The sequence below is a fragment of the Strix uralensis genome, chromosome 1, assembly GCF_047716275.1.
Source record: "Strix uralensis isolate ZFMK-TIS-50842 chromosome 1, bStrUra1, whole genome shotgun sequence".
Taxonomy (NCBI): domain Eukaryota; kingdom Metazoa; phylum Chordata; class Aves; order Strigiformes; family Strigidae; genus Strix; species Strix uralensis.
Genome location: NC_133972.1, coordinates 3,877,695 through 3,898,087, shown reverse-complemented (window position 1 = coordinate 3,898,087; position 20,393 = coordinate 3,877,695). Strand labels below are relative to the sequence as shown.

At 48.6% G+C, this 20,393-nt stretch overlaps 1 protein-coding gene across 4 annotated transcripts in view; it reads left to right on the top strand.

Annotated features, from left to right (window-relative positions):
* The first annotated feature begins 10 nt into the window (after window positions 1–10).
* Window positions 11–20,393, top strand: part of CCDC12 (coiled-coil domain containing 12) — a 42,381-nt gene continuing 21,998 nt past the window's right edge. For 3 of the 4 annotated variants that reach the window (XR_012629100.1, XR_012629095.1, XM_074869488.1), the window contains exon 1: window positions 11–558. Coding sequence is in view for 2 of the 4 variants with exons in the window: in XM_074869488.1 (XP_074725589.1) it covers window positions 214–558 (345 nt within the window). In the remaining 2 variants the exon portion in view is untranslated. The remainder of the gene's footprint in view (window positions 559–20,393) is intronic. The other variant, XM_074869429.1, reaches the window with a different exon arrangement.

Genomic DNA, 20,393 nt, shown 5'->3' with positions numbered 1-20,393 from the left:
GTACCGGCTACCTGCTGCGGGGCGGGGGGAGAGTTGTTCCTTCCCACTCCGCTTTTTCCCTTCCAGCAGCCCTTCGGGGGGGCGGTAAAAAGGGGGGTGGGGAAGGTAAAATGCTCTCCCCAATAATTACCCCCCCCCCATTAAACCAGCTGAGCCTTGCGCGCCCTCGGAGGGCGGGGGAATAAGCCTGGCCGGGCGGAAGAGGAAGATTTGATGTTTACCTTTTTTAAATTTTTAATTTTCTTTTTGAGATTGATTTTTATTTTTTTTTATGCCCCCCCTCCGCGCGCTGTTCCCCCCCGCCGATTGCCCCCCCCCCCCCCGCCGCGGTTTGCCTATCGATACGCTCGGCGCTCGATGGGTCGCGCCTGCTCCGCATGCGCACTGCGGGCTGTACGGAGCGCGGGGAGCGGGAGGAAGATGGCGGCGCCCGGCGGCGGTGTGGAGGCGGCGGCGGCGGAGGAGGAGGAGGCGGCGGGCCCGGTTTTGGGGAGGCTGGAGGAGGAGGCGCGGCGGCGGCGGGAGAGGCTGCGGGCCCTGCGGCAGCGCACGCTTCAGGTCGGTACGGGTATGGCCGTGTGGGGTGTCTGGGGTGGGCGGTGGAGGGGTGTGAGGGTCCGGAGTGGGCCTGGGGATGTGGGGAAGGGGCAAGGGTCGGGGTGGGCCTGGGGTGGGCAGAGGATCTGGGTTGAGCTTGGGGATTTGGGAGGGGGCACAGAGGGTCTGGTGTGGGCCTGGGGATGTTGGGGTGGGAGTGTGTGTGTCAGAGGGTCTCGGGTGGGTCTGAACTTATTGGGGACATGGAGGGCAGAGAGCCTGGAGGAGAAGTCACGGGTGTAGGAGAGGTTGGGGAGCTGGGGGATCTTAGGAGAGGTTGGGGGACAGAAGTGTGGGGTGGGCCTGGGGGTGTAGTGGGGTGAGGGCTGCGGGGTAGAAGGGCAAGAAAGAGCAGGTAGTGAGGTCTGGAGCTAGAAAAAGAGGTTGGAGGCGGGTCCTGGGGGTAGGGAGGGGTCTGGGGCAGAGAGTAGGGGGTAAAGGGGGAGCTGGGGGGGGCCAGGAGGGCCTGAGGGTGGGGAGACGGTGGTAATGGTGAAGTGGGGGTTCAGGGGTGCTTGGCTGAGGGGTCTGGGATCACCAGGCTGGTGGGGCTGGGCACAGTGATGGGGTCAGGTTATGGAGTGCTGGGGGTTAATGGGGGGAGAATGGCTGGTGTCTGGTGGGGTGGGGAGTAGAGGGGTGGGAGAGCAGTGGTGAGGGGGCTGTGGTGTGGGAGGGAGAGGAGCAGAGAGGAGTGGGGCACAGGGGGTCCCCCGCTGTGAGGAAGGGGACGTGGGGTAAGAGGGATGTAAGGAAAGGCAGGGGTGCAAGCGCAGGAGGAGGGGGCTTGGAGTTTGGCTGATGCCCCGGTGATGGTGTTGGGTCTCTTTGGTCCCATCTGCAGGGTCCGTGCTGGTGTAAGACCCTGTGGCCTGCCTGGTCTCAGGTTTCCTCTTGCTTTTCTGTGCTGCCTCTGGTCTTTGCAGAACACCTGCCTCATGGGATTAAGCCTCTTGATTTTTCCATGTTATCTCCCCAGCTCACTGTGTTTGCATCACATCTGAAATCCAGGCTGCAAGCTGCGTTTGGTAGCGAGGATGAAACAGAGGTTCACCCTGGGGTTAATTAATAACATATCTCTTTGTCACTTCCTGGGCTTTAAACTTCTCTTCCACAGAGACGTTGAGACTCGATTGCCTTTAGCACAGGCTTGAGGATACTTGAGGAACCCGGGCATGTTGCCTGACCAAGCCAGGGCCAAGTGGGTTTGTAAATTGGGATTTTCTTCTTGGCTGTGTGCACTGTGGATGGTGCTGCTGGTCGCAAAATATCTGGGGTCGGTTCTTAAGGAGTTTATATGAAAAATTTTGTGGTGGGTTGAACCCTCACCCAGAAAACTCCAGTTATTTTACCTGGTTGTTGTTGTTGCCTCCGTGAATCTGAGCTCAGAATATTAACATAGAGAATTTTATTTTTATTGGGGGTAAAAGAAGGATGGAGTAAACTTGAGCAACTTGGCCATTAATACCTCGGCAGCTCCTACTGAGGAAGGCAGCCACACTCCAGCGTGTCTCGGCACACCCTGGCATTGCTTAATTCCCCTCTTTTAGGCTAATAAGGTGGCGCTAGCTCTGCTCACCTTCTGCCACATCATCCTGAATCTGTTGATCAAGGTTCGTGTGGTCTGGTAATGTGGGAATATGTCCTGTCCCTCGACTGAGGGACCTTCTCTTGGGGTTGTTAACGGGAGACGTGACTTTGGTGGGCAGGCCGAGCACATTCCGCTGTGTCTCTTGCCTTGAGATGTCTGTTATTATCAGAGCGCTGAGCTTTCCGAAAGGGGAAGGTGGGTTACAGTCCTGTGCCCAGCCTTATCAAGAAGAAAAGCAGTTGGAAAGAAAAGCTCCTTCCAAAAGAAAAGCTCTTTCCTTTCTTTTCTATCCTGTCTGGCAAATTTAGAGAGACCGAGACAGAGTGATTGTGGAGGGCGTGTTGTTCTCATCTGCTTTATTGCTGCGTTGTTTTAAATTTTGGGTGAGATTTTCTGACTCTCCCTGCGAGGGCTAAAGCTGTTCTTACTTCTTTTCCACGAGTAGTATCTCGTGCACAGTGCCAGCGTACTGCGTCTTCGAGGGTAGTCCGTGATGGCTCCTGGTAGACCTGTCCTGGTGAGTTTGTCCAAGCTTTTCTAAATCCCTTTTTACTTTTGGCTTTTTTAGCCTCCTGAGACAGAGTTCCACCGTTTAATGACAAAATGGTGGCTTTAAACCCATGAAATGAAAGCTGCCTTGGGTGCTCTCTCACACAGCCCTCGTAGAAAAACACGAAGTAATCGTTCCGTCTTCATGTTGGTGATTTTATAGTGTGCTCGGGCTCTCTTCCAGATATAAGGTGCGGTCTGGATCTTGTATACAGATCTCTTGGGATCATCTTGGTGACTTTCCCCGGTACCTCCCTGAGTGCTGGGATGCCCTTTTGCCGTGAGGGGATCTGGGACTGCATACCTGACTCAGAATCATCTAGGTTGGAAAAGTCCTTGAAGATCATCTAGTCCAGCCATTAAATGTGGGGCACTCATGGGCTTACGGTGCTGGCACGTGATTTCCTGTTGTTTTGGTTTTTTTCTTCCTATATTCTGACTTTGGCCACACGAACCATCAGAACTCATCTACCTTTTCTAGTCCTATCAGTCTCAGCTGGAACCTTTCCCCAGCAGCAGAGCTCACTGGGAGCCCGTTCCCTGTTCACAGAACGATTTTTCCCCCCCTGTGTGTGTTGCTTTACTCCAGGCTCTGAATTCCACCTGTTGTCTCATCGCTCAGCTAAGTGTGATTTTACAACCCTTCTGCCAGCCCTTGTGGGATTTCCTTGTGAGTGATCTCACCTACAGACGCTGTCATCTAACTAGTTAGGTCTTTCCCGAGTCTCTTGTGGTGCTTGCAACAGCCCAAATCTTGGCAGAAGGTGTGGGGGATAGAGAGGAAGAGGGGACCAGCTGATCCTCGCCTGCTGCTGGGGTTTGCAGGAGAGAAGGTGCTGTGCTTTCTGCTGCCTTTCTGTACGCTTAGGCAGTGGGTACTTAACATCCAACAAGGAGCCTCCTTCAGTTCAAGAATTCTCCTCAAATTGCGTCCTGCGCTCAGTTTTCAGAGGAAGGTGATGCTCATCTTTCCCAATCAGAGGAAACAAGTGAGGTAATCCCCAGGCAACAGATGATCTCGTGCTTTCTGCCGTGCTTCTGCTGTGGCACCGCCTTTTATTGATCGCCAGCAAATGGGGCTTTTACTCAATAAAAGGTGTGTGTGTTTGAGTTCTGGGTGTTACTTATGTTTGAGAAATGCCAGCCACCACTTGCTTAAAACAGTCTGCAACGCTGGATTCCCAACCTCAGTGTATGGCTTTGGTGTCAGCAGAGTTTGCAGTGTCGAGGATCAGGTACTGTATGAGAGAGGCTGTTTCCCTGTTCAATTTAAAGAAAAGTGTCTTTCCGTAGCAAGCAGTCTAATTGGGGGCTCTGACTTGGTGGCATATTGAATATTGCTTCCTGTTCTGGAAAAAAATTTAGTTTTGAATTGTGTAACTGTAATCTTGGTTTGCAACTTTCCTCTCTTTTTTTTTTTTTTTTTTTTTTTCCCTCCTCCCTAAAAAAAAATCAAATCGAAGTATCTTGCAGCAGTTCCTCCCTAAGCTTACGAGCCCTGAGGGTTGCTGCACAGCCTGCTCTGTCTGTGGCTGCTCGCCTTTGAATTGCCACTCTGTAGCTGAAATGCCCAAATCCCATCTTTCAGTCTGACTCACTCAGGCTTCGCTTGGTGCTTCTGAGCAACCGGGGCACCAGGTTATTATTTGAGACTGTTTTTACTTCCTTGGGATAAGTCTGATCCGTGCAGGCTCAGCCAGGATGGGTAGCAGAGCCTTTTTTTGCTTTGTACGAGCGTTACTGTTTCTGTGAGTCCTGCAAATTGAAAGATCATCTCTCCCTGTTTTATATCCCCCAAAAAAATCTCAAACCAAGGAAAAGGAATCTGAAAAAAACCCCACAGTATCCTGTTATCTAGAAGCCATTGGGAAATCAAATGAGAAGGTGGCAGGAGCAGTCTTGAAGGTAAGCTTTCCGCTGTGCTGGAGGAGAGCAAATACACAGGGAAGTACCGCAGTCTTTAATGGGGCTGTGCACGTTTTCTGCCGGCTTATGACACTTCAAAAAGTCTTTCTGAAGCTGGTCGCTTATATAACTCGTGCTTAGCTCATGTTTTCACCGCCACGTTCAATTAACAGGAAAACCCCACCAAGTTTTTGCAGGGAGCCTTGTGAAAGGTCACGCGGTGACGTAAGTCTTTTCAAGTTTGAAGTTGGCTTTTTTTGGTTGTTTTAAGTAGCAAACGGTTCCAGCTCCCGAGATCCTGCAGCAGGGGAAAGCAGGGACAGGCTTTTCCTAAATTGTACCGTGCGTTGCAGACTTCTCCTAAAGAAGGGTGCCTGTGGGGTTAAGGGCTGAGGAACGGGATTCTTTGTATGGCTTTTATTTTTCAGATGACTGAGTACAGGCAGTAAAAGCTGTGTAAGTGCTGAACTGGTCCGTAGCGTGCTCTGTGCTGATGCTAACGACAGCGCTGAGGCTTTATCCTTGCACTTTTGTGTGATAAAGCCCTGATTATCTGCTGTGTCTCCTTTTCTTGCCTAATGGCTGAAAATCAGATTAAAACGTTCTGTTTGTTTCTCAGGAAGACTTTTTTAGCTGAAGAAAAACTTTTGCCCGATTCAAGCGTTAGCTTAGCATGGTTGTATTTGCTGTCTTCAGTTTAACTGTTCCTGACTATCACCTAACTATAAATTTTGAAGGAAAATGGGGGAGCAAGGTCTCCTGAATCTGTTTAACGCTACCTGGCTGGAGGTGGCTCTGTGTTTGCACACACCGAGGTCCTGCAAGCGCTTGCTGGAGCAAGCTGGAGAAGTCTGACCATTAGTGAGACACGCAAAGCTACGGGTATTTTCAGGATGGAGACCTTACGGGCTGAGTTTCAACAGCACTTTGCAATTTTCCAGATTAAAAAGAGGAGTGCAGCGGCGTGGTGCTTCCCATGGAAAGCTGAAAACACTTGCATCACCTCAACTATAAAATTGCGGTGCTACAGATCAGACTGAAGCTTTTGGGAAACTTTGCTTAATGGAGGGTTCAGTCCAAAATGGTGTTTGGAGCAGAAAGCAAGTCCTTGTCCTGGATGAGAAGTCAGGAGATAGCTCTGTTGATCACCGCTGCCTGGTCTAAGGGGAGCCATTGTCCCTGCCTATCTGAAAACTCGAATTTTGTTGCAAGTTCTTCCTGTAAGACAGAAGAAGCCGTATTTCCATAACCACAGCTTTCTGCTGAGCAAGTTGATAATTAACTGTAGTTACTTGTATTTATGAAATGCTTGTCTGCAGGTTGCCCTTGAAACCGGTTCTCTGATGCATTCCCATCTGCCCAGTTTAGAGTTAGACAAAGTCTTTGCTTGGGTGCGGCGTCCACCAAAGTTTACCTTGCTTTTAACCCCGTTAAAATCACCACGTAATGTCAGTTTTTCCAGGACGCACGTCCTGCAGTGTGTAAGCACCTTGTAAATTGGACCTTGCATCTTAAAAATACTGAGGTCTCTGAAAGCCGAGCTGATTGGGGATCCATGCATGATAAGGAAAGCTCTGCTGGTAAAAAAAAAAAAAAAAAAAGGGGTGGGAGAGGGGAAGGTCACAGGCCCTTTGGTGGGTTTAGGCATCCCAGTATAGTGTGTGTGTGGTCACAAATGCTTTTGGCTTAGGGAGGACTTTTATTTTAGTTAAAAATATGTGTATGTATATTTAGTAAAGGGTTTGATAGGCCTTTTCCTCTGGATAGTACCAGAGAAGCAAAGAAGTAGTGAAATACAGAAGTACGTACGTTATCTTTCTTGCAAGGACCTAAGTACTTTCCCACAGCTACTTATTTTTAGCGATAGATATCCGAATAGAGGAACTGTCGTCTTGGATGCTGCTTGTAACCTGGGTCTGCTCCTTTGATCCAGCTGTTGAAATAATCTCGTGTGTGGCTGCTATTGAAATGGGAGGAAATACTTCATGGCCGCCGGTGGCGTGACGGGGCTGTGGCGCATTGCTGCTGCGTTAATTTGGATGACAAGGGGGAGAGGAGGGTGTTCAGAGAAAACATCCCAAATTCAGCTTTGTGAGACGGCGAGCAGTGAGGTTTAAGGTGTGCTGGGTCAGGCTGTCATATGCTGAATGCAGTTAAAGGTGTTGAGAGAAGCTTTGGATCCACCTCTGCCCTTTCCCCGCCAGTTTCTAGGGTTTCGGGGTGATTTTTTTTTCCCCCTGTTTCGAAAATACAGCTTATGGCCCCTGTAAAGACAAAGAGACAGCAAAGCCCACTGTGTGCAGGGAGGATTTGGAGCACAGGTCTGATGGGGAGCGGCTGAGGGAACTGGGGGGGTTGAGTCTGGAGAAGAGGAGGCTGAGGGGAGACCTCATGGCCCTCTACAACTCCCTGAAAGGAGGGTGCAGAGAGGGGGGATGAGTCTCTTGAGCCAAGGAACCGGCGCCAGGCCAAGAGGGAATGGCCTCAAGCTGCGCCAGGGCAGGGTCAGACTGGCTCTTAGGAAGGATTTCTTTGCAGAAGGGGTTGTTGGGCGTTGGAATGGGCTGCCCAGGGCAGGGGGGGAGTCCCCATCCCTGGAGGGGTTGAAGAGTCGGGTTGAGCCAGTGCTGAGGGATCTGGTGGAGTTGGGAACGGTCAGGGTGAGGTTCATGGCTGGGCTGGAGGAGCTTCAAGGGCTTTTCCAACCCAGAGGATTCTGTGATTTGGGTGGCAGTAGGTTGGAGATGGACGGGCAGCCGGCAGCACTGGACTCACCGGACGGAGCGGCTCTGTGCTAGGAGGACAGGCGTAGCAATCCTCTTCTGTTTTGTCTGGCTCTTTGATGGGCTCCTGTGTCCTGGCTGAGGCTCAGCAGTCCAGCAAGGATGGGCCAGCGCGCTCGATGTGTCAGAGCGGGAAAGGATGACCTGGGGGGAGATGTAAAACAAATTGGAGTGACTAAATGGAAGGGAGAGAAGCTTGCGGTGCGATACAGGCATGATAAGGACCAGAAGCCCTCAACACTGGTCCCATTTGAGCCCTGACATCCTTTCTTCTCCATCATGGCTAGCACCCCCCTGTCCCTCACCCACCGCATGTGCTTCTGAGCTGTCGGGGCCACTCCCAGGGTGTTTGGGATGCTGTTCCTTAGGCCGAGGCTAGTGCAAGGAGATGCTTTAGGCAAAACCGTCTTGACTTAGACCCTCTTTTTCATGTTGCTTTTTGTCATCACCAGCAAGGCACCGTTGCCACCAGTGGAGCAGCCCAACAGAAGTTGGTGCTTGGAGGCAAAATCTTTGAAAAGCATGCTGGATGTTTTCTGTCTTTTTTTTTTTAAGTATGAAACTGCTGTGATATTATAAACCCTGTCGGGGGCATATCTTGTAAGTGGAGGGTTAACTCTCCTAGGAGAAACCAGCAGAAAGTTTGAGATCTGGTTTTCCTGACGCTCATTAGTCTTGACTTACTTTTGCATTGCCATGGTAATGGACAGAGGGTTTTTACATAATTTTTCTCTTTTCATCTGTACCCATAAAAAAAGATTAAGTGCTCCTTTTCAACCCAAACTAGACAGTGCTAAAACCTTGGCTCCTTTAATCTACTGCTCAGTAGTCCCAGCTGTGCCGCCTGGGTTGCCTTTTTGCTGGCGCTTTTGAATGGGCTCCGTGGAAATAATAACTGTCACAAAGCCTCTTTTCATCCATCGCCGATAGCATGCTCGTGCCGAATGAGGAGGAGCTCCAAAGGCCGACGCAGAGCTGGAGGGATAAGTTGCGGTAGCGTCAGGAGATACGTCTGGTGTGTCAGCTCTCTGTTGGGGGAATCTTGTTTTGCCTTCAAATGGATAAACTTGTCTCTATAAGTACTTGTTCTTTAGGTTATTTAAATTACCTGTTGTGGGTAGCTTTTTATTTTTTATCAGAGAAGCCCTGTTTTCCCAGAGAGGCAAGGCTGATGGGATTGTGTCTCTCCTGCTGGTCTCGTTGACTGGTTTCATGCTGGAGTGATGGAGGTGGGCACTCTGTACCTACGAGGCCCCTACAAGCTTCAGGGAAAGAGGTTGGATCTAGAAGGAGACTTTTTTTTTTTTTTTTTACCACCCTACTGAAACATTCAGTGTGAGCTCAGCTGTTTCCAGCTTTCAGGGAACTGATTTGAGACATTTAATGTGAAGTTTAATTGTGGAAAATGTTTTGATTGGAGCTCCTGCTTTATTAAACATTGGAGAACATACCCAGGGGTCAAATCCGTAGGAGAGCAGGCCTGAACCTACAACGATTCCTACAGGAATTTCAGTTGGTATCTCTTACTGAAGGAAGTGCATGATGGTTATTACTGGGAAGGCAACAGGCTTTGTAAATTGTGGTAAAATTCAAGAAGGTGTTTGTTGAACAAGAGCAATGTAGTTAAAAGTCAGTTTGAAGCTTTTCCTCTCCTGTAAGTGTTTGATTCCTTTTCAGAGTCTATTTTTGAAGCTTTTAAAAGCTTTTCCTTTATTCAGATTTGGTTCTATTTCCTCTGACAACTCACAGCATCTTCTCGGTGTTGTTTTTTTTTTTTTTTTTAACTAGGGTTTGACATTTGTTTTCCTCATGCCCTTAGATCCATAAATACAGCAAATGCAAATCATCCCACTCCTCAGATCGTCTAGTGTAAAGTATGAACATTTCAAGGGTAATGTATTTTCATCTGGAAGAAAGTGATTTGAAATACAAAAGCCGACAGGGAAAAGTAGCATATATGTGAACTTTGGGATGCGCTTCTTAAATTGCAAACGTGGTGCAGAAATGGGGATCTAAAGCTGATCTAAGCAGCAAAGGCATTCCTGAGTGGATTTAGGAGAGCTGCAAAGGACGTTGTTAATGAGCAGAAATCAAGTGACCTTTACAGCAAAGCACCTTGAAGGCGTAATCCAGGCTAGTGGTGAAGACCATGTGAAGCATCTAAGGCCTCAGGTTGTTTGCCAAAAGTTAGGAACTGGCTGAAATAAGAACATCTACTCTGTAAATATCCAGATTTCACCCGTTTCTTGCAGCTAACTCAGATTGAGCTTGTGCAGGCACGCTGCTCTTCGCTTCCTTTAATTTTGCTATCGTTCCTGTGTCTCTTGGCATGCAGATGGCTTTGTGTCTAAAATGTGGCAGCTTCAGGTCATTCCCACCGCTTCGTGAGAAACAAGGCACCGAGCTGAGCCACAGGGGTGCCTGTGGGTCTGTGGAGAAACTGGTGGTTGGCCCTGGGTGACGTACTTGCCTGTGCTGTAAAAATCCAGGTTGCTTGGGACTGCTGGGGGATTTGTGCCGAGGTAAGTGTTGGTGGCACCCATCAGAGGCAAAAAGTGGGTGCCTTGTTCCTGCTTGCTCAGGTTCTCTGTCAGATCAGCTTAAGGAGAGATCTCCAAAAACGTTTAGTTGTATTGAGGTGTAAAAAATAATAGGAGAGAATAATAAAGAAAAGAATGAGATCTCTGCTTTGAAATGCCATGAACTGGCACAGCAACGTATAAAGTGGCTTATAAGCATCCTTTGTCTGTAGCATTTGAATTTCCGAGGGAGTAAAGCAGATGGTTGTGCTGTTGGCTTCTGTGGAAATGCTTGTGGTAGGCACGTATTTCAGTATTGTCCATATAATATAAGTGTGTGTGTGTGTATATATCTGAGTTCCTGCATTCAGATTCCACCTTCTCCTTCCTTGCTGCCGTCCCTTGGTTTCTTCACTTAAAAGGTGGGTGGTGTGGTACTTTTTCTGTAATTTAGGGAGGAACGGTTGTATGGAAGAGGTTTTTGCTGTGAAGTAGTATTTAGCATTTACAATCGTAGACCTTATTGTGCAAGCATGTTCTGGATGTACAGGCTTTTTTTCTTCCTTTTGCAATCACCTTTGCTGCTATTAAATTCTTCTGGGACAGCGTTTGATTGCTGCAGCTAAATAACAGGATCCACTACTAGGTAATTTCCCAGTAAAAGACCTGGGTGTTTTTCTTTTAAAACAGACTATCTGGTGGCTCAAGGGGATGCTGCTCATTTTCCAAAAGTGGTTGTCAGCAAAACCAAGGTGGAGGTCATCGTGCGGGAGATGCTGGAGCAGCACAGCTCAGCCCCGGCTTGGCTGCCATGCTGCTGTGTGCGCTCACCTGAGCAAGGGACATGCCTTTCTCTGCATCGAGCCTTTGTAATGCAACAACCTAACGAGCATAATAGCTGTTTCTTCCACTCTTCTGGCCAAAAAAGCCTTGCCTCCGAGGCTGTGTGACCTTTAGGCTGTGTTTGTGTAGGAAGGGTCTCCCACCTACTCCTTCGCTTCGCCTCCCTGCACCGGCACTAAAGCTTTCATGGCTGTGTTGTGCATCACGTCGGAAAAAATTGCTTTGGCCTCAGCCCAACCTTTTGTTTAATGCTGCTTTCGATTTGCAGCCAGATCGCTTCCCTGCTCCTCCACGCCTGCCCGTGCTGGCAGGAGAGCTAGGAGGGGGAGGAAGGCCACGGCGCTGCTCGTTTCCTTTGCAGCGTAGCTCTGCGCCGTGTTTTCCTGCCATCGCCGCGGACGAGGAACCTTCCTGCCTCTTTCCCTGGCTGTCCCAAAGAGTTGGTCAATCTGCAAATGCTGCTGGACTCTGACCGAAGCATCTCTCCGGCTGAAGATTGGTGTGTGGTCCGGCAGCTTGGCTTGCTGCTGTCCTCAGTTTTGTTTTTCTGCTTGGTTTTTATTTTGGTGGAGCGAAGCAGCCTTGCGTTCCTGAAAGCAAAGCACCAAGCGGTTGAGAAAACAGTTGCTGTGGAAACAGAGCGTAGTAAAGTTATTATAGCGAGAATAAAACGCACACTTAGGGCTACAAAGGCTTCATTTCTATTCAGACTTTATTAGGAAAGTAATAAACTATCGCAGCGGGGTTGGAGATGGAAACCTGCAGACAAAATGATTGTGCTTCCACCAGCGACACACAAACACAGGCGCAGTGGGCGGCCAGGAGCGGTCGGTTGGTCATCTAACCTTGGGAAACGTTCCTTGAGGGCCTCTCTACAGTGCCACCCCACGAAGGTTGTTGACGTTGAGACAAGAGGGTTCTCCAGAGCTGTGTCGGTGTACTCCAGGGTCTGGGGTGACAGGGCTTGGGCATCCCTGGAGTGATGGTGAAGATGGAGTCAAGTGTGCTTGGGTGTTAATTTGGACCTGGAGTTTGCTGGAGATCTGGGGTGTTTCTTAGTGCCCTGCAGCGAGGTCCTTGGCCTGGCACGCTCTGGTGTTGTGTTGCTTAATTGGTATCAGCAGAGAAAAGTTGATAGTAAAAGCTGAAAAGCAGTATGTTCTTGAACACTCCTTTTGTTTGTCTTGTGGCCAGCGTGAAATATGTCGGTGGTTTCTTTTTTCTTAAACTCTGGAAACCTTTTGTGACTATGTGGTTAGGAAGGGCTGGGAAATAAGGTCTGGGAGTAGGGGAGTGCTAATATATAATTACTTAAAACAGTGCTGTACACAACAGAGAGGTGGGAAGTAAAAGCCTGCAGGTGAATAGTCTGTCTGTGTGAATCTGTCTGTCCATCACTGATGACAGTGCTGTGAAATAAGGAGCTATGCTGGCTTTTGTAGGAAGGTGGATCTCTTTGTTTCCCTTAGGGATGTGCAGAGTTGGTGGTTATAGCCAAGACTCGAATTCATGTCTGCTTCTTCACAGCTCCTTGCCATAATCCCTGGAAACAGTGACAGTCACAGCTGTCTCCTCCACGCACTGTTTGACAGGTTTTGTGCAAGGGAGCCAAATAAATACAAGTATTTTGCTTCGGCTGTAGTTCCCAAGATGCTGCCATGCAGACATAAGCCACTGCTACTGGGGAAGAAAGCTTTTGCTGCTGTCTCTGCCCTCCCTCTGGTGAGCTGAGGTTAAAACAAACCCAGCCAGGTTAAAACTAGCCCAGCAGGAAAAAGGAAACGCTTGGTTTCTCTGCTTCGATTCCTGGACCAGGTTCACAGGGAGACCTTGCAAACAGGAGGGGTGGGGAGGAGGATGGCCAGACCTTTGTTTAAGCGCTGGCTTTTGTGCATCTGTGAAACTGTGGCTGTAGGCTGGAGTTTAACAACCTTTTACACCCATCCGAGTGGATCCTACTGTGGCCGCATCCTGCCTGTGCTGGCATGTGTTTGACCCCGCCATGAACTGGTTCAGGAAGCTAACTGGCTTTTATTTTTATTTTTTTTTTCCCTTTTGTTTGGTCGGTTTGGTTTAATTCTTGTGGGACAGTAAGCCCTTGAAGTGGTTTCCCACGGGGCGAGGTGAGCGCTGGTGATGGGAAGGTGCGGCTGGCGGGGATGGACGGAGGATGGGGACGCAGGGGGGCAATGGCATGGCCCCCTTGGATGGGACAGGGGACAGGCTGTGGGAGGGCAGTGCCAGCAAGGCCAGCCCGAAAGGAGGCTTCTGACCGAGCCAGGGCTGGGGCTGATCAACTGGGAAGCTAGCTGAGATATATTTATTTTTAAGCCCGGGACAATCTCCAGGTATGGAGTGTGATGGGATTATTTTGAGTGAAAACACATGGAGCTGGCACAGAGGCATCCAGAATAATTGGTTTAATGAATCTGAAATGCACTCGAGACTGAGGTTTTCCAGCAAGCGTTCTCTGCGGCGCAGCGCTCCTGTTCATCTTTGGGCGCTGCTGGACTGCCCCAAACTTGCTTTTCTTCACCGCACCCACCTGCATTGCTCCGACACGGCTCCGGACCCCCAGCTCTCGAGGGGCGGCTGGTCTTGCCATCGGTTGCAGGTGGATAAAGAGCAGCGTGGAGGCTGACCACCTGCTATGAGTCAGGCAGGGATCTGCAGAGCTTCTGTGACCTGGGGAAGCTGGGGGAATCCCTCCTGTCCCGCAACCAGCAGCAATTAGTAACAGTGGCACAAAAGGTTTCCAATCTCTAACCCCTGCCTCTCCAAAAGATGGTGGTGAGAGAGTGACATAATTGACCTCGTTGGCAAAAGGCATCATCGCGTGTCGTGCGGTCAGGATTACTCAGCGCAGTCGTAGAGCAGATGGACGGGTAAAACAGTTTGTTCCGCACGATTTGAGCGTTAATCGGGCTGTGCTTGGTTTTGGGAAACTGTGTGCTCCTTCCCTCCTGCAGCCTCACACTTTGATGCAAGTGGAAGAGGAGCCTTTCTCCCTTCCCATTTAATTTCTGTTTGGTTGTGGCCACGTGAAGAATTTGGAGACAAGGCCAGCAAAATCTGCATTTTGCCTTTTTTTGAGGGAACGTGCAGGGCTTGTTTTTTCCCCCCACAAAACAACATTATTCTCCTTCCTGCCTTAGACCTGTTGCAGAGAGGTAGAAATTAGACCCAGCTATGGGAAAACACGCTTGTTGGAGCTGCGGTGTGCATCCTGTGGGTATGTCTGAGCTCATCCTGCTCCATACGGTGAGGCACCGCAGCTGCTCTTCCCGATGGGGACATCCCCATGTGAGCGGTCAGACCGTGCTGCTCTTCTCTGGACATACCTGCAGCAGTTCCCCCATGACGCTGGGGAATTCAGCCTTTCTCCAGGCAGTTTCCCAATGAGACAAGTAGCCGAGGTTCTTGTTGACCTCCCGTTGAAGAGCCCTTAATGCTCGTTTCCATTAGCCATCTACTCTGTTTTGCCCATTTTCCACGTCGGGTACTTATGCTAAATTTCCATGCTGCTCGCTTGGGGTCATATTCGCTGCTGGCTCCGTTGTCCAAATTGTTGGTGTGCTGCTACTATGCTGCAGGGGTTTCAGCATCTCACGTGGTGTCTGAATGAACAATTAAACATTCATAAAGGTTGTCAGACTCTTACAAAAAAATAAAACCGGCGACCCAGCAATATAGGGGACCACTCATATTTGGTGCTTTTTGAAAAAAGTAATGCAAAGCTCAGCTTTTGAGGACTTTATACTGTCATCTTCCATATGTTTCAGGCTCTTTGGAAAAGTGAATATTACGCTGTTCTGCTGTAAAACCAGTCAGAAGCAGGTCAGGACTTAGTGCCCCAACACGGGGGTTATCGCCCAGTTTGATGAGCTAAAGATACAGAGTTTGAGTGAAAGTATTTGTTCCTTATTTAAAAAACGTGAGGCCCTGAACTGAATTTTCAACCCAATCCTGAAATATTAGCTGGGCAGATGCTTTTTGGTGGCTGTAGGTGGCTTGGCACTGCCCCTCCCCTGCCATCAGAACGAGAGAAGTAGTTTTGTATGAGATATAGCGTGGCCAGGAGGACTTAGGGCAGTGATCACCCCCCTGTACTCAGCCCTGGTGAGGCCACACCATGAATATTGTGTCTGGTTTTGGGCCTCTCACTACAAGAAAGAGATTGAGGTGCTGGAGCGTGTCCAGAGAAGAGCAGCAAAGCTGGTGCAGGGTCTGGAGCACAAGTCCTGTGAGGAGCAGCTGAGGGAACTGGGGGGGTTTAGTCTGGAGAAGAGGAGCTGAGGGAAGACCTCATGGCCCTCTCCAAGTCCCTGAAAGGAGGGTGCAGAGAGGGGGGAGGAGTCTCTTGAGCCAAGGACCCAGCGGCAGGCCAAGAGGGAATGGCCTCAGGTTGTGCCAGGGGCAGTTTAGATCGGATATTAGGAAAAATTTCCTCACTGAAAGGGTTATCAAGGCTGTCCAGGGAAGGGGTTGAGTCACCATGCTGGGAGGTATTTAAAAGCCGTGTAGCTGTGGCACTCAGGGACACGGTTTAGTGGTGACCTTGCCAGTGTTGGGTTAACAGTTGGACTCAATGAACTTAAGGGTCTTTTCCAACCTAAATGATTCTGTGATTCTATCATCCACCGCAGCCTGGTGGAGGATTGCAGTGTATGGAGAAGGAAAGGTTCAAAGGAGCCGTACGAGGAGCGGCTGAGGGAACTGGGGGGGTTTAGTCTGGAGAAGAGGAGGCTGAGGGGAGACCTCATGGCCCTCTGCAACTCCCTGAAAGGAGGGTGCAGAGAGGGGGGATGAGTCTCTTGAGCCAAGGAACCGGCGCCAGGCCAAGAGGGAATGGCCTCAAGCTGCGCCAGGGCAGGGTCAGACTGGCTCTTAGGAAGGATTTCTTTGCAGAAGGGGTTGTTGGGCGTTGGAATGGGCTGCCCAGGGCAGGGGGGGAGTCCCCATCCCTGGAGGTGTTTAAGAGTCGAGTTGACTTAGCATTGAGGGATATGGTGTAGTGTTAGGTCAATGGTTGGACTGGATGATCTTCAAGGTCTTTTCCAACCTAGATGATTCTGTGATTCTGTGAGGGCTTTGTGTCCATATTTCTGCAAGGAACTATATTGTTTTTCAGTTAAGCGTTTTGTTCTCGGCCAGTTTGGTGCCCGCCTTGAGAGTCCCCCGTGGCCATGACCTTGCATGAATCACAACAGAGAAACTGCAGTTAGAAATGCTGTGTCTCCCTGCAACGCCCAATTACTTTGGTGCTGGACTGTAAATACCTGGGTTGCACCATCTCTGAAATTGTTGAGTTATTTGCAAAGCCTGTGTATTCATTTAGCCTCACGGCATCCCTCTTGGGTGGTTTTTGAACCGTCCCAATTTCACGGATGAGGAAATTAAAATCTCGTTGCTGAAATAATGTGCGTTGTAAAAAGCCTGAGTGAGTGGCTGTGTGTTGCCAGGCCTTCCTTCCGCCGTGCAAACGTAAGGTTGCTGTCGGTTGAGGAATTTTCTTTTAAAGTTTAGTTCTCTCATAGCATTCAAGCAAATAATTTATAATATTAATGAAGATGGGATGATCCTGGTGATCTCTGTCAAGTTTCCCCAGCATCTTTCTGCTTTGGAGAAGAAAGTGAATGCAAAAAAGCGAAGGAAAATCCGTGGCAGGATAACTGGGGAGTGGTGGCTGTGTAGCTGCGTGGCCGGCTGGCATTGCTTTTCAACAGGCTTTTTTGTTTAATTTATGAAGAGGAAAAAGAGACCTCCAGAAAATAGGTTAATCATCAGCTCCAAAAATGCGGAGTTAGATTTGTCTTGCGCCCAGGCGGCACCGCTTAATTAGCGCGTGCGAAGCTGTGATTTACATTGGTGAAACTCTCGGTAAGTTTATCTAACTTTTTAAAAAAAATATAAATAAGGGATTGGGAAGATTCATGCATGGAGCTTCTTGGCTGCAGCAAACCTTTAACCTGTCAAGGAGGTCTTGGTGTGTAAACACAGAGCTGGTTGTAGTCTCTCTCATTCCCCCCTGCCCCCTCTCCCTTTTTTTTTTTTTTCCCTTCCTTGGAGAAATGAAACTGGCCATGTGTAGCGTTTGGTTTTGTTTCTGCTTTTATCCGAGAGCAACAGAAGTGACAAATTAACTCACTGAAATGCCTCTAAAATCCAACAAAGCCAGCTTGGCCCTCTCTTCCCTCCCATCCCAGAGGAAAACAAGAAGATAACTGGAACATTGTCCTGTCTGCAGTGGTGGCTTCTCCACTGGAATATGGTGGTTTTTTTTATTATTTTTTATTTTTTTTCCCTGGATAGTAGAAAGTAATTATGTGACTCAGTGAACATGCGACAAGGGGTTAAAACAGGCACATTGTTTCTCTGGCACAAACATAATTAATTCTTGAGTTAAAACCCCTTTTTTTGGTAGAGATTCAGCTGATTCCTGAGTGTTGTGTCCTGTAAATCAACGGCTTTTATTGGAGGACAGGACGACTCTTGCAGGCATGTTAACCTGTCAAATTCAAATAAAGAAGTTCTGTCGTTGGTAGAACAAGCTGTAATGGTCTGGTCTGCCCTGCCTGCTGCCAGCATCGCTTTTTCAGAAAGGCTGGCTGTATCTTTTCAAACGTGTCAGAGCTCTGCACACAGCCTACAAAACCCACAAAACTTTCCACTGCTGATACCGGCACTCGCATTAGTGGGTGTTAGGCAGCGATGCCTTACTGCCCATCTTCAGATGCATTTGCCCTGCTGTTCCAAGGATGGGTGGTCCTCCTGCATCTTTGCAGACTAGGAATTAAGTGGTCCCTAATGAGCATTTGCCGCATTTAAGGCGGTGGCTCTGGTTCTGCAGATTTCCTGGGGGGAAAACAATTTTAGAGTCAGACCTCAGAAAAGCACCACTCTACCTCTCAAATGTTAATTATTTGATGCTTTTGCAAATTGGCAGCTCCATCTGTTCTCCCTCAAGGAGTGAGCCTTTCCCTGCTAGCGCTGTGGGGTTCCCCGCTGCCTCCCTAAGATATTTCTTAGCAGCGTGCCGTGATTTCACACCAGGGCTGTGGCTTCTCTGCGGAGGGCACGTTCACGTGAAGGGAATCCTCGCATTAACATTTTGCATTAATAGGGAGGATTAGGGGAGATTCTTGGCACAGGGATTGGGAGAAGACTCATCATTCACACCAGATCTGAAGGCAGAGGCTGAGCGCCTCCAGTGACCGCCAAGGGCGCCTCCAGTGACCACCAAGGGCGCCTCCAATGATTGCCTAACGCGGGCGACACCGATGCATGCACGTGCCCATCGTTAACAAAGTTGGTAATGACGTTGGAGCAGCATCTCGTGCCGGTGTGAACTGCAGTGACCCGATTGGACCAGTGTTGTGAAAAATCCTGGGTGAGGATGGAGAACGAAATGTAATCTTAAACTTATTCAGGGCCTGGAGAAGAATGGTAAGAATTTATCCAAAATGGGTGATGCCAAGGAAATTTGCCGTGAAACAGTGTACTTCAGTAGTCTGTTGGGCAAAGCTATTAGAGGGAACCAGTAGACTATGTGCAGGCAGGGGTTCAGCCAGCAACCCCCAGTGCTCTTGTTCTGTGCAGCTTAGATTTTGCTTTGACAGTGTCCTACGTGGAAAGGAGTTAGTGACATTTCTACCGTATTGGGATGGAGAAGCTTATTCATGGCTTTTCCAGCTCTTCGTTGCCTGGAAAAAGTGTTTTGGCTTCAAAATGTCTTGTTCTTCCTGCTCAAAAGTGCCTGTTTCTTCCCCCTCAAACTTTCTGCGTCTAATTGAAACTCGTTTGTTTTCATATATGCATTTTCTTCAACAAAAAGTTTGTAGTTCTGATCTCAGGGGAGTACCTGTGTCACTAATTTCATGGCGGGACAGCAACTTGCTGCCAAAAATATTCTCCAGTCTTTGCTGTTTGCGATGCGGCGTTTGCAACGCAAACACGCGCGTTCTGAAATGGTGATAATAGATCTAGTTACCCCAGCAAACCACAGCCACTTAGGAGTTATTCTGGCTTATTTGAAGGGAAGAAATGTTTGTGCTTGTTTACTATAGAAACAACACAATTATTTAAAAAAGTATTAAAAGTACCTTTCCTTTTGGAAATGTGAAGTTATTTTTTTGGAGGTGTGGACGTAAACCAAGGTGTTTAATTTTTCTGAGGCAGTTTTGTTCCTTGTGTTTGTTTCTTATGGGAAGTCATGCTGTTTGGGCTCTGATTTAACCATTTCCATAGTAACCAGCTATGACTGAACCAGGATTAGGAGTTCAATAAGGAATAAGCAGCAGGGACACAGAAGCTCCGGCTCTTAAAAATCATGTTTTTATACAATTACTGCAAGGGTTGCTATGAGCAAATGGATTCCAAACAGCTTTTGAAAAATATCGGCTACTGAATATACTTTAATGACGTTTTTATGTTCAGAACTTTCTGCTGTAAAATGTTATTATGAGATCTTAGAGAATTGTAACTCTATTGGTTTTAAAACATGCTTTATTGCTAATTGAAACCTTTAGCTAGTCAATGACATTTCGTGAATTAGCTTTTTGCGTTCTGGCATTAAACGTCTTGAAAGAGCAGCGAGATGAGAGCAGGACTGCACAGCAGCGCCTTGCCAGACTTCAAGGACATCTAAGCTTAAATCCTGGCCAAGCAGGAAGCAAAAAGAACTAGTAGGTGCCACGCTCGGAGCAAGGCACCGTAACTCTGTCCTCACCTCGTAGCTGACCTCACTGCCACGTGTGCTTCAGTACAAAGAAATGCCAAGGAAAATGGTGAATGTGACCACCAGGCAAGATGAATGCTCCTTACTTGGATGAAGTTGTCCACTTGTGTGGTGCAGAAAATCAGACTGTATGATCTGGGAGCTTCCCAACTGTCAGAGATACGGACAGGCTGTTGGAGGGGTTGCTTTTCTTGCTGATTCAAGTGCTAGCACTTTGCCTTGCATGGGCTCCCCGGGGCTGGCTTTCAGCAAGTGGGAATAGGAGCAGCTACAGCTCAGCTGGCAGAGAATAGCTTGAGAGATCAAACCTGCTTTGTTCCAACACTGACCTCTTTTTAACTCCTCAAAAAGAGACAGTTATTTGTGCCAAAGAAGCACTTGACTGGTAACGTGACCATCCTCTAAGCCTTAAATGAAAGATAAGGAGATCTTTAGTATTCTGGTCAATCCCTAAGGAAAATAAGTTGATATTAGTTTCCCGGGAAGAGGAGAAGCTCTCGGGTCATTTTGTTGACTTTTAGGGGTTGCCAGGGGATGGCTAGCTGTGGGCTGGGTTGCATTTAATATGGGCACACAGGGCCAGCTGAGTAGCCTGGGGGATTTGAAAGAGCAGCTCCGCTAAAGCTGGGGAGCAATGGAAGTGCAAGTTGGAAGATTTAGGCAGATATCAAAACGTGGCAATTTGGTTATTGCAAGTTTGAGTAAAGGCCAACCCTGATTAGAGGGGCAAGCAGTTCTTCAGAGAGAGTTTTAAAACGTGATGGAGAAGAGAAGGAAACAAATACAAGCTTCAGTTTATAGAGTGTATTTGGGAAGGAGTTAAGTGACACACTTGTGTTGTATGGCATTGATGAGCTGCTTTCCAGACC